The sequence below is a fragment of the Marasmius oreades genome, chromosome 8 (genome assembly GCF_018924745.1).
Source record: "Marasmius oreades isolate 03SP1 chromosome 8, whole genome shotgun sequence".
Lineage (NCBI taxonomy): Eukaryota > Fungi > Basidiomycota > Agaricomycetes > Agaricales > Marasmiaceae > Marasmius > Marasmius oreades.
Window position 1 is genome coordinate 2,588,841 of NC_057330.1, and position 14,954 is coordinate 2,603,794.

The 14,954-nt window shown below is 47.9% G+C and overlaps 7 protein-coding genes across 7 annotated transcripts; 6 read left to right on the forward strand and 1 right to left on the reverse strand.

The window, feature by feature from the left end:
- Window positions 1-250: 250 nt before the first annotated feature.
- E1B28_012768 (uncharacterized protein) lies at window positions 251-2,162 on the forward strand. The gene is made up of 5 exons (XM_043157911.1): window positions 251-489; window positions 561-1,132; window positions 1,191-1,716; window positions 1,777-1,887; window positions 1,944-2,162. The coding sequence occupies exons 1-5, from the start codon at window positions 479-481 to the stop codon at window positions 2,134-2,136; spliced, it is 1,413 nt and encodes a 470-aa protein (XP_043005279.1). The 5' UTR covers window positions 251-478; the 3' UTR covers window positions 2,137-2,162.
- Window positions 2,163-2,312: 150 nt separating this feature from the next.
- On the forward strand, window positions 2,313-5,039 carry E1B28_012769 (uncharacterized protein). The gene is made up of 12 exons (XM_043157912.1): window positions 2,313-2,549; window positions 2,606-3,177; window positions 3,240-3,277; window positions 3,336-3,387; window positions 3,453-3,623; window positions 3,682-4,039; window positions 4,095-4,143; window positions 4,209-4,293; window positions 4,355-4,392; window positions 4,452-4,488; window positions 4,546-4,606; window positions 4,680-5,039. Exons 2-12 carry the CDS (start codon window positions 2,650-2,652, stop codon window positions 4,961-4,963), a joined length of 1,701 nt encoding a protein of 566 aa, XP_043005280.1. The 5' UTR covers window positions 2,313-2,549; window positions 2,606-2,649; the 3' UTR covers window positions 4,964-5,039.
- Window positions 5,040-5,290: 251 nt separating this feature from the next.
- On the forward strand, window positions 5,291-6,061 carry E1B28_012770 (uncharacterized protein; the record flags this gene model as incomplete). Its single annotated transcript, XM_043157913.1, has 1 exon — window positions 5,291-6,061. One exon carries the CDS (start codon window positions 5,291-5,293, stop codon window positions 6,059-6,061), a length of 771 nt encoding a protein of 256 aa, XP_043005281.1.
- Window positions 6,062-6,488: 427 nt separating this feature from the next.
- On the forward strand, window positions 6,489-7,271 carry E1B28_012771 (uncharacterized protein; the record flags this gene model as incomplete). The annotated part of the gene is made up of 1 exon (XM_043157914.1): window positions 6,489-7,271. One exon carries the CDS (start codon window positions 6,489-6,491, stop codon window positions 7,269-7,271), a length of 783 nt encoding a protein of 260 aa, XP_043005282.1.
- Window positions 7,272-8,022: 751 nt separating this feature from the next.
- Window positions 8,023-11,461, forward strand: E1B28_012772 (uncharacterized protein; the record flags this gene model as incomplete). Its single annotated transcript, XM_043157915.1, has 8 exons — window positions 8,023-8,427; window positions 8,479-9,010; window positions 9,069-9,379; window positions 9,435-10,283; window positions 10,332-10,895; window positions 10,951-11,025; window positions 11,090-11,371; window positions 11,423-11,461. 8 exons carry the CDS (start codon window positions 8,023-8,025, stop codon window positions 11,459-11,461), a joined length of 3,057 nt encoding a protein of 1,018 aa, XP_043005283.1.
- A 144-nt stretch (window positions 11,462-11,605) lies between these two features.
- On the forward strand, window positions 11,606-12,991 carry E1B28_012773 (uncharacterized protein; the record flags this gene model as incomplete). The annotated part of the gene is made up of 6 exons (XM_043157916.1): window positions 11,606-11,743; window positions 11,801-11,908; window positions 11,966-12,095; window positions 12,152-12,466; window positions 12,533-12,769; window positions 12,840-12,991. The coding sequence occupies 6 exons, from the start codon at window positions 11,606-11,608 to the stop codon at window positions 12,989-12,991; spliced, it is 1,080 nt and encodes a 359-aa protein (XP_043005284.1).
- A 26-nt stretch (window positions 12,992-13,017) lies between these two features.
- On the reverse strand, window positions 13,018-14,893 carry E1B28_012774 (uncharacterized protein). Its single transcript, XM_043157917.1, has 3 exons — window positions 14,487-14,893; window positions 13,221-14,418; window positions 13,018-13,154 (listed from the first exon to the last, which is right to left on the reverse strand). The coding sequence occupies exons 1-3, from the start codon at window positions 14,858-14,860 to the stop codon at window positions 13,077-13,079; spliced, it is 1,650 nt and encodes a 549-aa protein (XP_043005285.1). The 5' UTR covers window positions 14,861-14,893; the 3' UTR covers window positions 13,018-13,076.
- Window positions 14,894-14,954: the final 61 nt, after the last annotated feature.

Here is a 14,954-nt window from a genome sequence, read left to right on the forward strand (position 1 = left end):
AGGTCAACAACTGTTATGGACCGAACAATCAGGACCAGAAAATCTTGACCCTATCTTATAGCCCCGCGCAGCCAGCTCTGCCGAAGTATTTTGGACGGGTCGTTCTTTTCGAACTCTGATGCGGTTCGTAAAAATTCCCGAACGACTGGAAAGTTAATCGCGTGGTTGATCGGAATTCTCCGTTGCCGATAGCGGCTGCTCTGTACATGTTCAACCATCAAACCGCCGTATGATTCACTCCGCCACCTGAGCTTTCTTGAAACCGCTGCTGCCCAACCCGTCTCACCACTCAGCTCCCCCAGCTAACAGGACAGTATCCTTGGAGACGGTCGCCTGTAGCGGTAGGGACGTTTGTGTTGTTTGCCCTGCGACACTCGGTTCCCTAGCCTGCGAATGTGTTTCACCCTGACTCTACCTTGACAGCTTTTGCTGTCACTCGGCTGCCATACTCGTGCCTTGCTTAGCTACCACCACCCGGATGCCCCTCCTGTAAGTCGCGACTACTCTTCTACACTTTTTCTGAACCGGAACTACCGAGGATACTAAACAAAACTTCATAGCCCAGACACCAACAATGATCTGCTGTTCAGTTGCCTCAATCCTCACGACATAATTCGTTACTCTCGAACATGTCGCGAAGCCTATCGCCAAGTCGAGGGCTATTGGCGACGCGCACTTAACATTGAGAACCTTCTTTCTCCGTATTTCACTCCAGCTGAAACCCAGTGTTTCCGTGTGGTCCAGGCGTTGACCGGTACCCTGATTTCTGGCTCAACGGCGCTTCAACTACTCAGTCGCAAGCGTTATCCAGAATCGGACCTGGATTTATATGTCGAACGTCGATACGGCTCTTTTCTTGGATCTTTCTTGGAGGCGATTGGATACAAATTCGAACCTGCTCAAGGGCAATCCGTGTGCCTAGAGGAGGCGATTGAACGGGCGGAATTTTTGCGGAATCTCCCTCCTTATACTTCTTATTCTTCTCCTTATACTTCTTATTCTTCTCCTTATACTTCTCCTTATGATAACGATGGATTTGCAGGAGTATTCAACATGACGAGAGGCGATCGCACGATTCAGCTTATCGCGACCACTCATTCTCCATTGGACAAAATTTTCAAATTTCACTCGAGTAAGTTTCGTTCCCTCAATAGCTACGATGTAGATCTAACTCTTTCCTTACGATGCAGCTGTGGTGATGAATGTCATCTCTTATTCACATGTGTATTCACTCTATCCACGAGCAACATTCCAAGAGTCACTTTCTCTTATAACTTACGAGAAAGATGACTCTAAACGAGTAGTCGCCCGCCAGAAATATGTTGATCGTGGTTGGAAAATGCTCAATTCGGATGGTAGTGAATGGAGACCCTATAACTTTACAGGGACCAGCTACAGCTATTCTTCAAAATCCACGCCCTACTGTAGACAACTTGAGATTTTCCAAGTCGACAGATTACGTCGCTTAGGCGATTCCTTCTGTTGGTCTTCTAAACTCCCCATCCTACGCTATCCAACACAGAATGATTGTTCTGATGAACCAGGCTACATCTGGCTCATGTCACGAAGATATGACGTCCCGACGCCGCTTGTTATGGAGGAGTTGTGGACCGGAAAACAGGCTTTGGAGAGCAACACTTGGGTACTCTCGCTGCAGGATGGCGGCCACAGAATACATCAAGTGATGTACGATGTTCTGGACGACTCAGAGCTGAGGTTTGCCTACTGCCTTGGCAAGGAATCGAAGGATATGAATCTCATTAGAAGAGTTGAAAGGAGTCTTCGACGCCTCCAACAACCCGTAGGCCCTGAAATTCCCGGAGTTGGATTTTTCGTACCGATCAGACCGCCAGGACGTTTCGCACCGCTCGACTTTCGGGTAAAGAGGTATGTGTCCCGAATGATGAGGTTGTAGTAAATGATCTGAAATTTTGACATGACAGCAGGGATTTGTTGCTCTACGATGTCATCGATGAGTATTTCTCGTACTTGAATAAAGGAGACTTGGGTGAAGAACCACCAGATACAGAATCGGAGGGAGTAATCGTGGTGGGGAGTGTGAAGGGTTACAGTACTAGCGAATTCGTATTGACCATGTTCACCTTGGCGATCCTGATTTTTGTGTTTAATGTATAATATAACTTGCTTCCCTTCAATTTGCATACAAATATACCCTCTTGAAGGCTTGGAAGACTGTCATCAGTACTTAATAGGGCTTTTCAATTCTAAATTTTGCGACCTGGCTGAGTTTGAATTACATGATTGAGGTCGGTTCAAAGTTAAAATTGAAAAGTCCTAATTATCGCGGCGCCTTCCGCCTCAAAGCCATTTCTAGATTCTTACCGTCACCATCATCAATGCATCATTATTCGTCCGAGTTGCTTCAAATTCCTCCACCGAAAAACTGAAGTAGCTGCCACGCAATGATCCTTCCAGTCATCATGACCACTGACGAGGAAGGTTAACATTTGTGCCTGCAGCACCTGCGCACCATATCATGTGGATGAATGATTGTAAAAGTTGGAGAAGAACCTGGGATCATACGCCAGGTGCGACGTTATTTTCTTTGACTGCGATGATGATCTCAGACTCACGAGGGACCCAGTATAAATGGATAAATAAAAAAGCTGAATATAGCCCCCAAACCCCATGTTCATGCACATCTCGTTCCTCGTTCTGCTCTGCTCTCATTTCGCGGCAGCCCTCTGGCCTATCCCCAGGACGCTCCAGACCGGCAACACCCTTCTCAAGCTCGCGAGCGATTTCGACTTGAAGCTAAACCTAGACGGACCCCCACAAGACCTTGTCGACGCCGTCGCTCGTGCGAAAAGCCAATTACAAAACGACAAACTCCAGCTTCTCGTTCCTGACCGTGGAGAATCCAACCGAAATGGGCTCACAACTGCCAAATCCCTAGCATCGTTGACGTTGAGTCTCAAGACGGATGCACCTGCTCTTCGGCCTATTGCCACCGAGGCTACGGACGACCTTCATGCGAGAGACGAGAGCTATTCTCTTTTCGTGCCTTCAGATGGTTCCCAAGCTGCGCTTTTTGCCAATTCCAGTCTTGGGTTACTCCGTGGATTGACGACGTTCGGGCAACTTTGGTACGATTTGGACGGTACTACCTATACCACCGTGGCTCCAGTGACGATATCCCATGACTTGCCAGCTTATGTAGGTAACCCCATGCCTCCATTCTTCATGTCATTTGGAGCCGCGCTGATTGACTATGGCAGCCGTATCGGGGGGTCATGCTTGATACATCGAGAAACTTGTTATTCCCTTTTCCATGCTACTACTACGCGTGTTATTTAATGCATTTCCTCCTGCAGCTTCCCGGTTTCCGATATCAAGAGAGCACTCGATGCGATGTCTTGGGTCAAGGTAAGTCTTTTCTTCTTGTTGAAATCACGATCATCTGTTAACAGGGCATCTTTTCATTTCCTCAGATGAGCACTTTTCACTGGCACATCACAGACTCGCAGAGTTGGCCACTCGGAATCGCAGAATTCCCTGAACTCGCGCAAAAGGGCGCGTACTCTTCCGAGGAAACATTCACTCCGGACGATATTCAAAGTATCGTTACTTTCGCGGCTCAGCGTGGAATTGACGTTGTCATGGTGGCCTAACTTCCTTCATTCTTAGTATAATCTCCATAATTCATCCCTGATTCATTAGGAAATCGACAATCCAGGACACACGGCCAGCGTTGGCTCCTCCCACCCCGAACACGTTGCCTGTTTCGAAGGTACAGGAAGAACAGTCGGCGAACCACCTGCAGGACAACTTCGGTTAGCGTCGGATGCTACGCTCAACTTTACGTTGGGTGTTCTCACCGCAGTCGCATCGAAACTTCCATCCAAGTTCTTTCATACCGGTGGAGACGAGGTGAATGTTCCTTGTTATGACCAGGATCAGCAGACACAGCAAGAGCTTCATAGTTCTGGGAGAACACTTGAGCAGGCGATAGGTCATTGGGTCGATGCTACGCATGATAAGCTGAGGAGTATAGGAAAGACTCCGGTTGTTTGGGAGGGTGCGTACTTATGGTGAATCGATACAGTCGGGGGTGCTGACGGCTTTTTTTGTAGAAATGGTGTTGGAACATAATATCACATTGAAAAACGATACCGTGGCGCTGTACGTCGTTCAACGTTCAACTTCGGACTGGTTTTTTTTTCTGTGCTGACGTTTTTTTGGGGTAGTGTCTGGATATCTTCTCAACATGCTGCTTCTATCGCTGCGAAAAATGTACGAATAGTGCATGCTCCTGCGGATTATTTCTACCTCGTGAGTTGTTTTACAATGGTTTTGTGAGGGGATGTATCCATATCTCATCTGCTTCAACAAGGATTGTGGTGGTGGTGGGTGGTTAGGTGGGGATTTAGGGTGAGTTCTCCGTGATCCTTGAGAGGTTCTCCCTGACAACTCGCTGTTCGCTCTTGTAGGAATAGCTGGTGTGATCCGTTCAAGAGTTGGCAGAAGGTGCGGCGTCGTGTTGGGTTGGGTTGTTTCTACTACATTCATTGATATGACGAACAGGCATACACTTTCGATCCTCTCGCCAACATAAGTGCTCAACAGCATTCACTCATTCTCGGTGGTATGTTTTCTCATCTTGTTTTGGCCTTGTGTCCTTTGATTTCTAAGGATTTTTTTTTTTTTTTTGGCGTTAGGCCAACAACTGTTATGGACCGAACAATCAGGACCGGAAAATCTTGACCCTATGTTATGGCCCCGCGCAGCTAGCTCCGCCGAAGTATTCTGGACGGGACCTACCTTACCCGACGGAACGGATCGTGTGGCTGGGATTGCAGGAAACAATCACACGGCGAAGACGAATGTTCTTGCGAGGATGCATGATTTGAGAGCGAGGTTGGAGAAGCGAGGGATTAGGCCGATCAATATTCAGCCGAAGTGGTGTCAATTGAGACCTGATAAGTGTACGAATCAGTTGTAGGGGGTTTTTTTTCTTTTCTCGATGTGTAGCGAATGAAACTGTGGAGTGTATTGAAATTTGTTTGCTTTTCCCCCACCCACTACCCTCTTGGCCGTAAGGAAGATCAAGTTTTTATCAGCAGCGAGATGACAATGTTGAAGAAGTGAATTCGTGATTACGTCTCAAAAAGCATTACTTATGGGCAAACACGGAACTCCGTATTCGCCGAAGCGCGCGCCTTTCCTTTCTTTCATGGGAGGACTCATTGGAGGGTTTGATCGAGTCATCGTTCGGTAGAGGAGTAGTAGGGTATATAAGGCCTTGTTTTGATAAACCATCATCAATACCATGTACCTCCGAGCCGTTCACGCAGAAGAAGACATCCCCACTCTTCGAAATTTCATCAAAGTAAACCCCCTCGGTATTCTCACCACCGCTATCGATTCCCCCAACTACCCATTTCTCCAATCATCCCACATCCCGTTTATTTTGGATGTAGAAGATGAGAACAGTCCAACTGAGCTAGGCGTTCTCCGGGGTCACATGGCACGCGCGAACCCACAGAGTAAAGCTCTAATCGAACATCTCAGAGGTACTACCAGCCATGGTACGGATCCACGAAAACTGGAACGAGACGTCCTAGTTCTATTCAACAACCCCACACACCACTACGTCACACCCAAGTTCTACAGCGAGACAAAGCCTACGACAGGTAAAGTCGTTCCGACCTGGAATTACGCTGCCGTACAAGTGTATGGCAAACTCTCGGTGTTCTTCGAATCTGATACGTCTACCGATGAATTCCTATCGAAACAGATAGAAGATCTGACGATATCGGCGGAGAGGGGGATTATGAAGTATGATGAACCTTGGAGTGTAGGGGATGCACCGAGATCGTATGTCGATATTTTGAAAAAGGCGATTATTGGGGTTGAAATTGAGATTGCGAGTATGGGTGGGAAGTGGAAGATGTCGCAGGAGATGTCGGAAGGTGATCGAGAGGGTGTGGTTGAAGGGTTTCGTGGGTTGGACAGTGATGTGGGTGTGAGGATTTCAGAGATGGTGGAAGAGAGAGGGGGAATTTCGGACAGAAAGAAGGAAGCGTTGAAGCGGGGTTGAGGCCTGATCAAGGTGTGTCTCCCGCAGTGATGTACTTGCGTACTGTTCTCAAAGAGCCAGCTTTCTGCCATAAATAAGAAGTGTGTGCTACGCCTAGTGAATTTGTTGTGCCTCAGGTCTCGTATAGGAAAAATGAAAGGCTCATTTCCTTCCGAACGAACTTGGTAGCTTCGGTTGCGACACGAACGGTCGTTCCGCTTGTTCTCAATATTGGAAATAAGTCGAGACGCCACCTCGGTTACGCTCTACACGGACCTCCGAAAAAATATGCTATGCTTGATAATGGAAAAAGAATGAAAAAGGGCTCAGACGGAGTTAGCATGAGAGATGTAGCGAGAAAACTTGGGTATATAAAGCGAAATAGCGAGCAATCCTAGAAATCACAAACAACCTAAAGACACATCTACCCACACACCAAAAAAAAAGAATGTACCTCCCCGACGTCTACACAGAAAAGGACATCCCCGCCTTACGCAACTTTATCAGGTCAAACTCCCTCGGCATCTTCACCACCGCCATCGAATCCTCAAAACACCCATTCATCCAATCATCCCATCTCCCTTTCGTCTTGGATGTAGAAGACGAGAACAGTCCAACTGAACTAGGTGTTCTCCGAGGCCATATGGCACGCGCCAACCCACAGAGTAAAGCTCTAATCGATCACATCAACTCCGTTGCGAATGATGAAGTAGAAGGCGGTGACAGTCCACGCAAACTAGAACGAGACGTCCTAGTCCTGTTCAACCATCCCATACAGCACTACGTCACCCCAAAATTCTACCGCGAGACAAAGCCCAAAACAGGCAAAGTCGCTCCGACATGGAACTACGCTGCCGTACAGGTGTATGGAAAACTGACGGTGTATTACGACAGTAAAGCCGATTCCACTGAGGACTTTCTTGAGAAACAGCTAAAGGATCTGACGATGGTGGGGGAGAAGGGGGTCATGAAGTACGATGAGCCGTGGCTCGTAGAGGATGCCCCGAGATCGTTTGTTCAGATTTTGAAAAAGGCCATTATTGGGATTGAAATTGAGATTATGCGTATGGATGGGAAATGGAAGATGTCGCAGGAGATGTCGAAAGGCGATCGGGAGGGTGTTATTAACGGGTTCCGCGGGTTGAATTCCGATGTGGGTACGAAAATGTCGGATATAGTAGAGGAGAGGGGGGAGATGTCGGATAGAAAGAAGGAGGCGAAAAGTTCTTGAAGGAATTCCTATGAACCTCGAACATTGTATAGTATAATCGGTGGGGCATTCAGTGTTCCTAGCTTGTAGATGACCGAATCCTAGATTTATAAACACTTTAAGTGGTTTCTCCTTTTGTAATGTACTACTCACCCTCATCACAACAGGATCCGGTGCCGGAATCTCTTCGCGTTCACGGTACAAGGGTAGTATCAACGGACGTATGTCATTCCTTAGAGACTCCACGAGACGACGACGCCCAACTCTCCTTCTACGATTTCGGTGGTAGATACAGACTGTGAAGGTATCTTTGCTCAGATATACCGTCAGGCACCAATGACCTCGAAGAACGTACCAGGAGGAAGTAATAGAAGCGACATGACAGAAAGAACGAGTAGTATAGCCTGCGCAATTGGTTGCATTTAGAGTCTGTTCGTAAAGAAGAGAGTAGAGTCGAGAGGAGGAGTCATTCTGCTTTCTGAAGGCGGTACCAGGGTGTGCGGATGAAAGCTGTTGAGTCGTATGGTCTACGCATGCGGTGCTGGACAAGCTAAAAAAAGAGAAAGATGTGAGCTTCAGGACTGATTGTGGGGAAACAGAGGTATCAAGGTGCAGTTGAGCTCTGTAAAAATTACAAACGTCGCCGTCGATGTCAACTTTTCAAGGCGGTCCGCGGCAACGTGATCTTGATCTGCACCGGACCGTGTTTTTTCTCTCTCCTCCCAGGGCCCACTCCTTGCGTTCCGACTGCTTTCGCAAAAAAAAATAGAATATGGCACGCAAGCCACCATCCGTTTCTAGTCATAAACCAAAAAGAAACAACGGGTCTACAAACAAAAAGAAATTCGACGCTGCTGGGTATGCCAAACGACACTCGCGCAAAGCTGCCAAAGCAGCTCATGGTCAGGATGATAACGACGTCTACGAGTACACACCCGAGAAATCCCGTCGCTCAAAGATCGGCCTGGATTTGGACCGGGATGAAGAGGCAGGAACAGGGATTGGGAATGTAGGTGATGAGGGTATGGAGATGGAGATGGAGGATATGCGAATGAAAGTCAGGCTTTTGGAAGAGGGTGATAAAGTAGACACCGACGACGAGAACGAGGAGATTGACAGTGATGCTGCGTTTGAGGAGAGTGACGAGGAACGGTTTGCTGGGTTCTTCTCGAGCAAGGTGAATTTCATGCCTCCGTGTTTTTTTTTGGACTCGTTAACAATTTAGAAGAAGAAAGTCAAGCCCTCGAAGAAGAAGACCCGGGTCCGCTTTGCGGAGGTCAATCTTAATGAAGATGAGGACATGGTGGAGCAGGACGATGGCTCAGGGCCAAGCGATGAGGAGGAGGAGGAATCTGGAGAAGACGATGAGTTTATCGACGTCCTTGATATTCTGGATGGTAGAGGGGAACCCTTGAACGACGACGACGAGGCCACTACGAGCCCCGATAGGCCCCGCGCCTCAAAGTCGAGTATTGATGGAAATAAGGATAGCGGCAGTCAAGACGAGCAAGATGAAGACGACGAAGACCAAGATGACAATATCTCGATATCACTCTCTGACGCCGAAGAGGAAGCAACAGGCGCCCTTGAGGAGCTTCAAGATTTTGTCTCTTCCTTAGATCCCTCATCCTCCAAAAAACGCCGAGCCGATGACGAACCCTCCTCAACTTCAGAATCCGTCTCACGGCCCAAGAAACGACGAATAATCAAGGAGCAAACAGAGGCTGGCGAAGAGAATGAATTTAGGACCAAGGGAGCAGGTATTTACTTTCCACACCCGCTTTGGGAGCTTCCTCATCGAGAAACCCTTTTAACCAGGCCTTACTCTTACGGATCTCCTTGCCCCACTCTCCGGTAATGCGACTGCTGCATTCGAAAAATCCGTGAAAGTGCTTCAACAGACAAGCTCTACCAGCAAAAAGAAACCACAAACACTCTCCGCACCCCTTCCTCAGCGTACACAAGAACGACTTGATCGTGCGGCAGCGTACGAGCAAACTAAAGAGGAAGTCCAGAAATGGAGTGCGACGATGAAACGAATACAAGAGGCTGACCATCTGAGCTTCCCACTTCAACCCAAGGAAACTCAAGGACGGGTATCCAATCTGGAATTAGCCGCTAAATTTAAAGTAAGTTCGATTTTCTTTCTTCCGTCTAAAATGATCGTTAAAGTACTTTATCCAGCCAACAACTGCCCTCGAATCTACAATATCGAACCTTCTAACCTCGGCTAACCTCGCAACTGACGTTTCAGTTCTCCAAACAGAGGAGAACATGCTCAAGGCGAATGAACTCTCGGTCGAAGAAGTTGCCGAGCGACGAAAGGAACTACGCAAAATGCGTGAATTAATGTTCCGTGCTGAAGTGAAGGCAAAGCGGGTTAAGAAAATCAAGAGCAAGGTTTATCGGCGTATCAAACGGAAGGAAAGGGAAAGGGGGGACAACGAACTTGATGTGGACGTTGATGAGGAGGAGGCGAGACTGCGACACGAGACTGAGCGTGCCCGGGAACGTGCAACTCTCAGACACAAGAATACTGGCAAATGGGCGAAATCTGTAACGAAGCGGGGAGGGTATGGTGAAGATGAAGGGGACGATGATGGCGTACGAGGTGGTAGACAGGAAATTGAGGATATGTTGGCTAGAGGAGAACAGCTCCGTAGAAAGATTGCTGGGAAGGATGGCGATAGTGGAGAAAGTGAAAGTGGTAGTGATGAAGACAAAGACGAGGATGACGATGTTCGTGGGGCGTTTGATGAGCTGAAAGCACTCAGAGAGGAACCACTTGAACAGGACGAGGACGGGGGGAAGGAACGGAAGAGTGGGACAATATTTGATATGAAGTTTATGAGGGATGCCGAAGCTAGGAAACAGCAACAGGCCAATGCCATGGTCGACGACTTTATTCGGGAGATGGGCCAGGATTTGGGGCATGAAGACAGTATTGGAAATGTAGGAGAAGCATCCGGAGGCGGCGTTTTGGTCTCTCGCACTGGTGGTAGAATGGTCTACCGTCCAGGTGCTCCTGTAACAGTGAGCCCCCGCCTTACTGACATCAAGATATCTTCTTATTTCACATAGTCTTCGACTATGGTCGGCAGCACAATCGAAAAGGCACCTTCAGAGGGAAGCTCTACCCTTAAATCCGCTACCGACCTCTCTTCCGCACCTCCCTCGCCGATCGTCTCCACAGTTTCAAATGTGCGACCCCTTCTTTCTCAGCAATCCGAAGCAGGCATCTCCTCCGGCGATCCGCCAAATCCTTGGTTAGTACCTGCTGAAGCCCGGGGTGCAAAAGCGCCACGGAAGAAGAACGAGGTCGTCGTCGAAAAAGATAGCTCTGTAATGAGCAAATCCAAAAATAAGCTAAAGAAACAGGCCAAGAAGGCAGAAATTGACAAGGCCAAAGCAAAGGACGACGCGGTGGTCGAGATCCAAACAGACACCATTCTGAGTGCTACCGCTAAAGGAAAGGCCAAAGCACCTTCAAGTGCCGAAGAGGGCGATGATGATTCGGACGTTAATAGCGAGGTCGATGCTCAGGAAGCGGCGCTGTTAAAGAAGGGAAAGAAGGGTAAAGGGCCCACCGCGTTTGAACAGAGGGATCTTGTTGCCCGTGCTTTCGCTGGGGACAGTGTTGTGAAGGTGAGCGGTAGCCTCCCCATTCCGGATGTTGCACGCACTCAAAAGGCTATATCAGGACTTTGAAGAAGCTAAGCGGCGAGAAATCGCGATGGATGCTCCCAAAGAAGTCGATACTACATTACCTGGTTGGGTGAGTTTCATTATTCTTCTTCGCGTAACGTCGTATTCTGGCATATCATTGACCCATCCCTCAGGGTTCTTGGGGTGGAAGTGGCACTAAGAAAGCACCTCCAAAACCACACCTTATCAAGAAAGTTGCTGGTGTGGATCCCAAAACTCGAGCTGACTACAAAAAATCCCATGTCATCATCTCGGAGAGACGAGATAAGAAAGCGGCTAAATACCTAGTCAATGACTTACCGTACCCGTACACGAGCAAGGCGCAGTACGAACGTCGAATGGAACAGCCATTGGGTCCGGAGTGGAACACAAGGGTTGGTTTCCAGAGAGGCACATTACCGAAAGTCGTCAAGAAGGTTTGTTCAGTTGCTTTGTCCTACATGTTGCAGCTCTCATGGTTTCACCAGATGGGCACTGTTATTGACCCGTTGGAAAAGTTGTTTTGAGCGAAGCAGTGGCGACTTGCATTTCAAGTGAACGTTAGGGCTGTGTAGTTAGCTCTAGTTATATGTATTTCACTCTGTAACTTAAAAACAACGGCCCAGACGCCTTTGGTGAGCTCGTTTACCTAATCACACAACTTGATAAAAATGTCTTCCTCTACCGACATCAATCCTCGAAGACTCGTCGGAATAACAGCAGAGCGGGCAACAAACGTCTCCAATGCTGAGTTTCCCGGTCATTATCCTGGAGAAGACCACTCTTGGGATCTACAAAAATTTTATGAAGTCAGTCGCGTCTTCCTTTCCGAGTATTTTGAATATTGACAAGACGTGGAAGGATAGAATACGACCGTTCGTGTAACAAAACTATCCAACCGGTCGATTGAATTTGACATTATCGGTGTGGACGCTTCGATAGCGAATGCGTTTAGGAGGATAATGCTTGCAGAGGTGAGTGAGAGCTGTTTTATTTCTTCATTATTCCAGCGGAAAGTTGATGGTATTTAGGTACCCACAGTTGCGATAGAACGAGTATACGTGTTTGACAACACTTCCATTATTCAAGACGAAGTTCTAGCCCACCGAATAGGCTTGGTACCGTTGAATGTAGATCCGGGTATTATGGATTATAGGGATCGTGCGTAACCGTCTTACTTCGTTCAGATCCATCCTTTTCACTTTTATTTTATCCAGCCAACGACGAAACTCTAGCAACAGATCGCAACACTATCGTTTTCAAAGTAGACTTGACATGTACCAGAAACCCTTCCGTACCCAAAGGCAGCAGCGAAGACCCAGCGGTCTTATATACCAACCACGAATTCCTTTCTTCACATCTAGTCTGGCAGCCAGCAGGAGAACAAGAAACCGTTTTTGCTGAAGTCGATAAACCAGGATCTACGAATCCCAACATCGTCCTAGCGAAACTCAGACCTGGCCAGTCGATAAATATGGAGCTACATGCTGTAAAGGGGGTTGGGAAGGATCATGCAAAGTTTAATCCTGTCGGTACGGTGTTTTTCGTTTTTTTTTCTCTTTTTCTTTTTGGTCGTTCGTTGAACAGTTACCGGTTAGCAACTGCATCTTACCGCCTTCATCCAAACATCGTCCTAAAAGGAGACATACCTCCCGATCGAATCGAAGCACTCAAAAAATGCTTTGCCCCCGGTGTAGTCCGCGTGAATTCCCTCACGGGAAAACCTTACATCGACAGAGAAGCAATGCGCGGAGATTATGTCACTAGGGAGGTTCTCCGTCATCCAGATCTTGCGGATAAAGTCGAGCTTTCCCGGATACGAGATCATTTTATTTGTGAGTTTTTAGCTTTTTTTTTCTGCCTAATGACTTCTATACTAAATATGTCTCGGCGATCCCCCCGCAGTCGGTGTCGAAACAGAAGGTGCATATAAGCCTGAAGCCCTTCTACCCGAGGCTATCAAAGTCATGCGATCAAAAATATCAACGATGAAGGCAGCTGCTGAAGCGCTGTTGGAAGTAAAGCGGCAAGAGGACGTGACGATGGGGGAATCGTAGTGCTAGTGAGGTCTAGACTGTGATTTCCACGAATTATTACTACGTTGCGGAGTGTCCTTACTAATATAAAAGCAACCTGGGCATATCACCAGAACCTAATACTCTTCGGCTCATGCCCAGTAACTAGACGCTGGTGAACGATATTGGAAGTCATAGAGGACCACTTGAAAAGTTGGAACGCAACCATCAGCACAACTGGAACAAAAACACACCCAAAAACGCTACGCACTCCATTTCCAATAAACCCGCGGGCCCTTCGGGCAATCTCTGCATCCACGGCAGGTCCAACATCCCTCTGATAATCGTCCAACACCAAATCACGACTAGTTACAATGTTTTCCCAGCCTTCTCTCTGTAACTCGTTTCTCAAAAGCCGGAGCTGGGAAGGAGACGAGTTGGTGAGGATGTAAACCGTGTGTAGCCGGAGTAGGTTATCAGCTTCTAGGGACTGTCGAACACTATGAACCTTCTCCACAGTCCTCCCTATCGAAGGTTGACAACGGTCAAGATACACAGACACATTTTCTGGCGTGTTTTTTCCGTACACGTATTCCTCGTTCGGAGAAGGGGAAGGTACACCTCCGGGAGGCGGGATAAACACATCTTCTTGTGATAGGAAAGGAAGAAGATTCCACGAGTAGAAAGTCAAGTTATACGCCGCCAACAAGTCGGTACAAGCATCGGAGAAGTCTCCAAGTCTGACATGGATAGCCAGTACGGAGGATAACGGGTCTTGGTCTTCATCGACTCTCTTTGAATCCCCTACCATCGGTTCCGAAGAAGACCCCCTGACCTGGAACAGATGTAAATTCCTATCCACACCGGATTTGACGGTAGGAGAAGCCTTCAACAACTTCGAAACCGGCGACACAGAAAACGATTCCCAAAGCGGCAGTACTTTTTGTGTCGCCCACATCCGTACATCGAACGTCTGCGGGTACGGATCTTCCCCCTCTCCATCCTTTAGTCCACCTGGAAGGATTTCCACACACCTCTCAGGTGAATTTAGAAGCAAGTCCTTCCAATACTTGAAAATTTCATCTCCCCAAGGCGACTCCCAGTTCTGCCGTTGATTCTCCCCCACGGGCCCACCAGCATAACCGTACCGCGAGCGAGACAGGGAGTCTTTCGTAGGTTTCGGTATAAGCGGTTTAACCTCGTTCGTATAAATATACTTTCGTTCTTTCTGTGGGCAGACAATATCCCAATACCGAACAGAAACAGAGCGAGGCGAAGGATCGTCAGGTTCCCAAGGACCCCCAGCGGATGGACCAGAAATCAACGCGCTTAACGGTGTCCGAGGGTGTCTACGGCTTGGAGAAAAAGTGATGGGTGGGATCGGCCAAGGGTAGTAGGAGTCTTTCCAGTGGTAGTCTTGAAAAACATATGCGCGATTAGAGGCGCGTGCGAGGTGGGTGTTCATCAGTCTGAAACAGAAGAGTCGCGGTTTCTCTCAGACCCTTTAGTTTTGAGATGGAGTACTATGAAAACTTACACCTCATTAAACACATTGTTCCATCCCAACTGCCGGATCTCATTCGAGAACCTGACATACCTCCCTGTCCTACCCTCTGGAAACGGCAAATCCAGATTATGCTGCGGTAATCCATCCTCATGCGCGTAGAGCCAACTCCAATCTGGTGGACTCCCAGTGATGATCTTGTCCTTGTCTCCATACCGGAATACATCTAAGAAGCCTTTTGGATATATGTGGACTTTCAATCCTGTTATCCATAATAGGAAAAGCGACGAGAATGTTAATCCGAGCAAGGACACGAGAATACGGCGAATTGTGCGGATGTGAGGTCTAGGGGGTTGAGTATGGGGAACTAGTTTTCGGATTCCTGAACAGCTGGAGATGAAGAGCATAGTGATGGTCGAGGCATAAGAGTGTCAAAGAGGAAGACCTCGTTGATGTAATGTAGGGGTGCGAGGGAGACAGGTTCTTTCTTTAGATAATCGG

Bases quoted from the DNA above. Each gene is read 5' to 3' on its own strand.
- E1B28_012769 (XM_043157912.1), top strand. From the start codon at position 2,650: ATGTTCATGCACATCTCGTTCCTCGTTCTGCTCTGCTCTCATTTCGCG. The intron at 3,624-3,681 runs GTGGCCTAACTT...CTGATTCATTAG, and splicing joins GTGGAATTGACGTTGTCATG to GAAATCGACAATCCAGGACA. The intron at 4,393-4,451 runs GTGAGTTCTCCG...TCGCTCTTGTAG, and splicing joins TGGTTAGGTGGGGATTTAGG to GAATAGCTGGTGTGATCCGT.
- E1B28_012774 (XM_043157917.1), bottom strand. From the start codon at position 14,860: ATGCTCTTCATCTCCAGCTGTTCAGGAATCCGAAAACTAGTTCCCCAT. The intron at 14,419-14,486 runs GTAAGTTTTCAT...CTTCTGTTTCAG, and splicing joins AACAATGTGTTTAATGAGGT to ACTGATGAACACCCACCTCG. The intron at 13,155-13,220 runs GTGCGTAGCGTT...CAACTTTTCAAG, and splicing joins GCGGGTTTATTGGAAATGGA to TGGTCCTCTATGACTTCCAA.
- E1B28_012768 (XM_043157911.1), top strand. The intron at 1,717-1,776 runs GTTTGCCTACTG...AAGAGTTGAAAG, and splicing joins CTGGACGACTCAGAGCTGAG to GAGTCTTCGACGCCTCCAAC. The intron at 1,888-1,943 runs GTATGTGTCCCG...TTGACATGACAG, and splicing joins CTCGACTTTCGGGTAAAGAG to CAGGGATTTGTTGCTCTACG.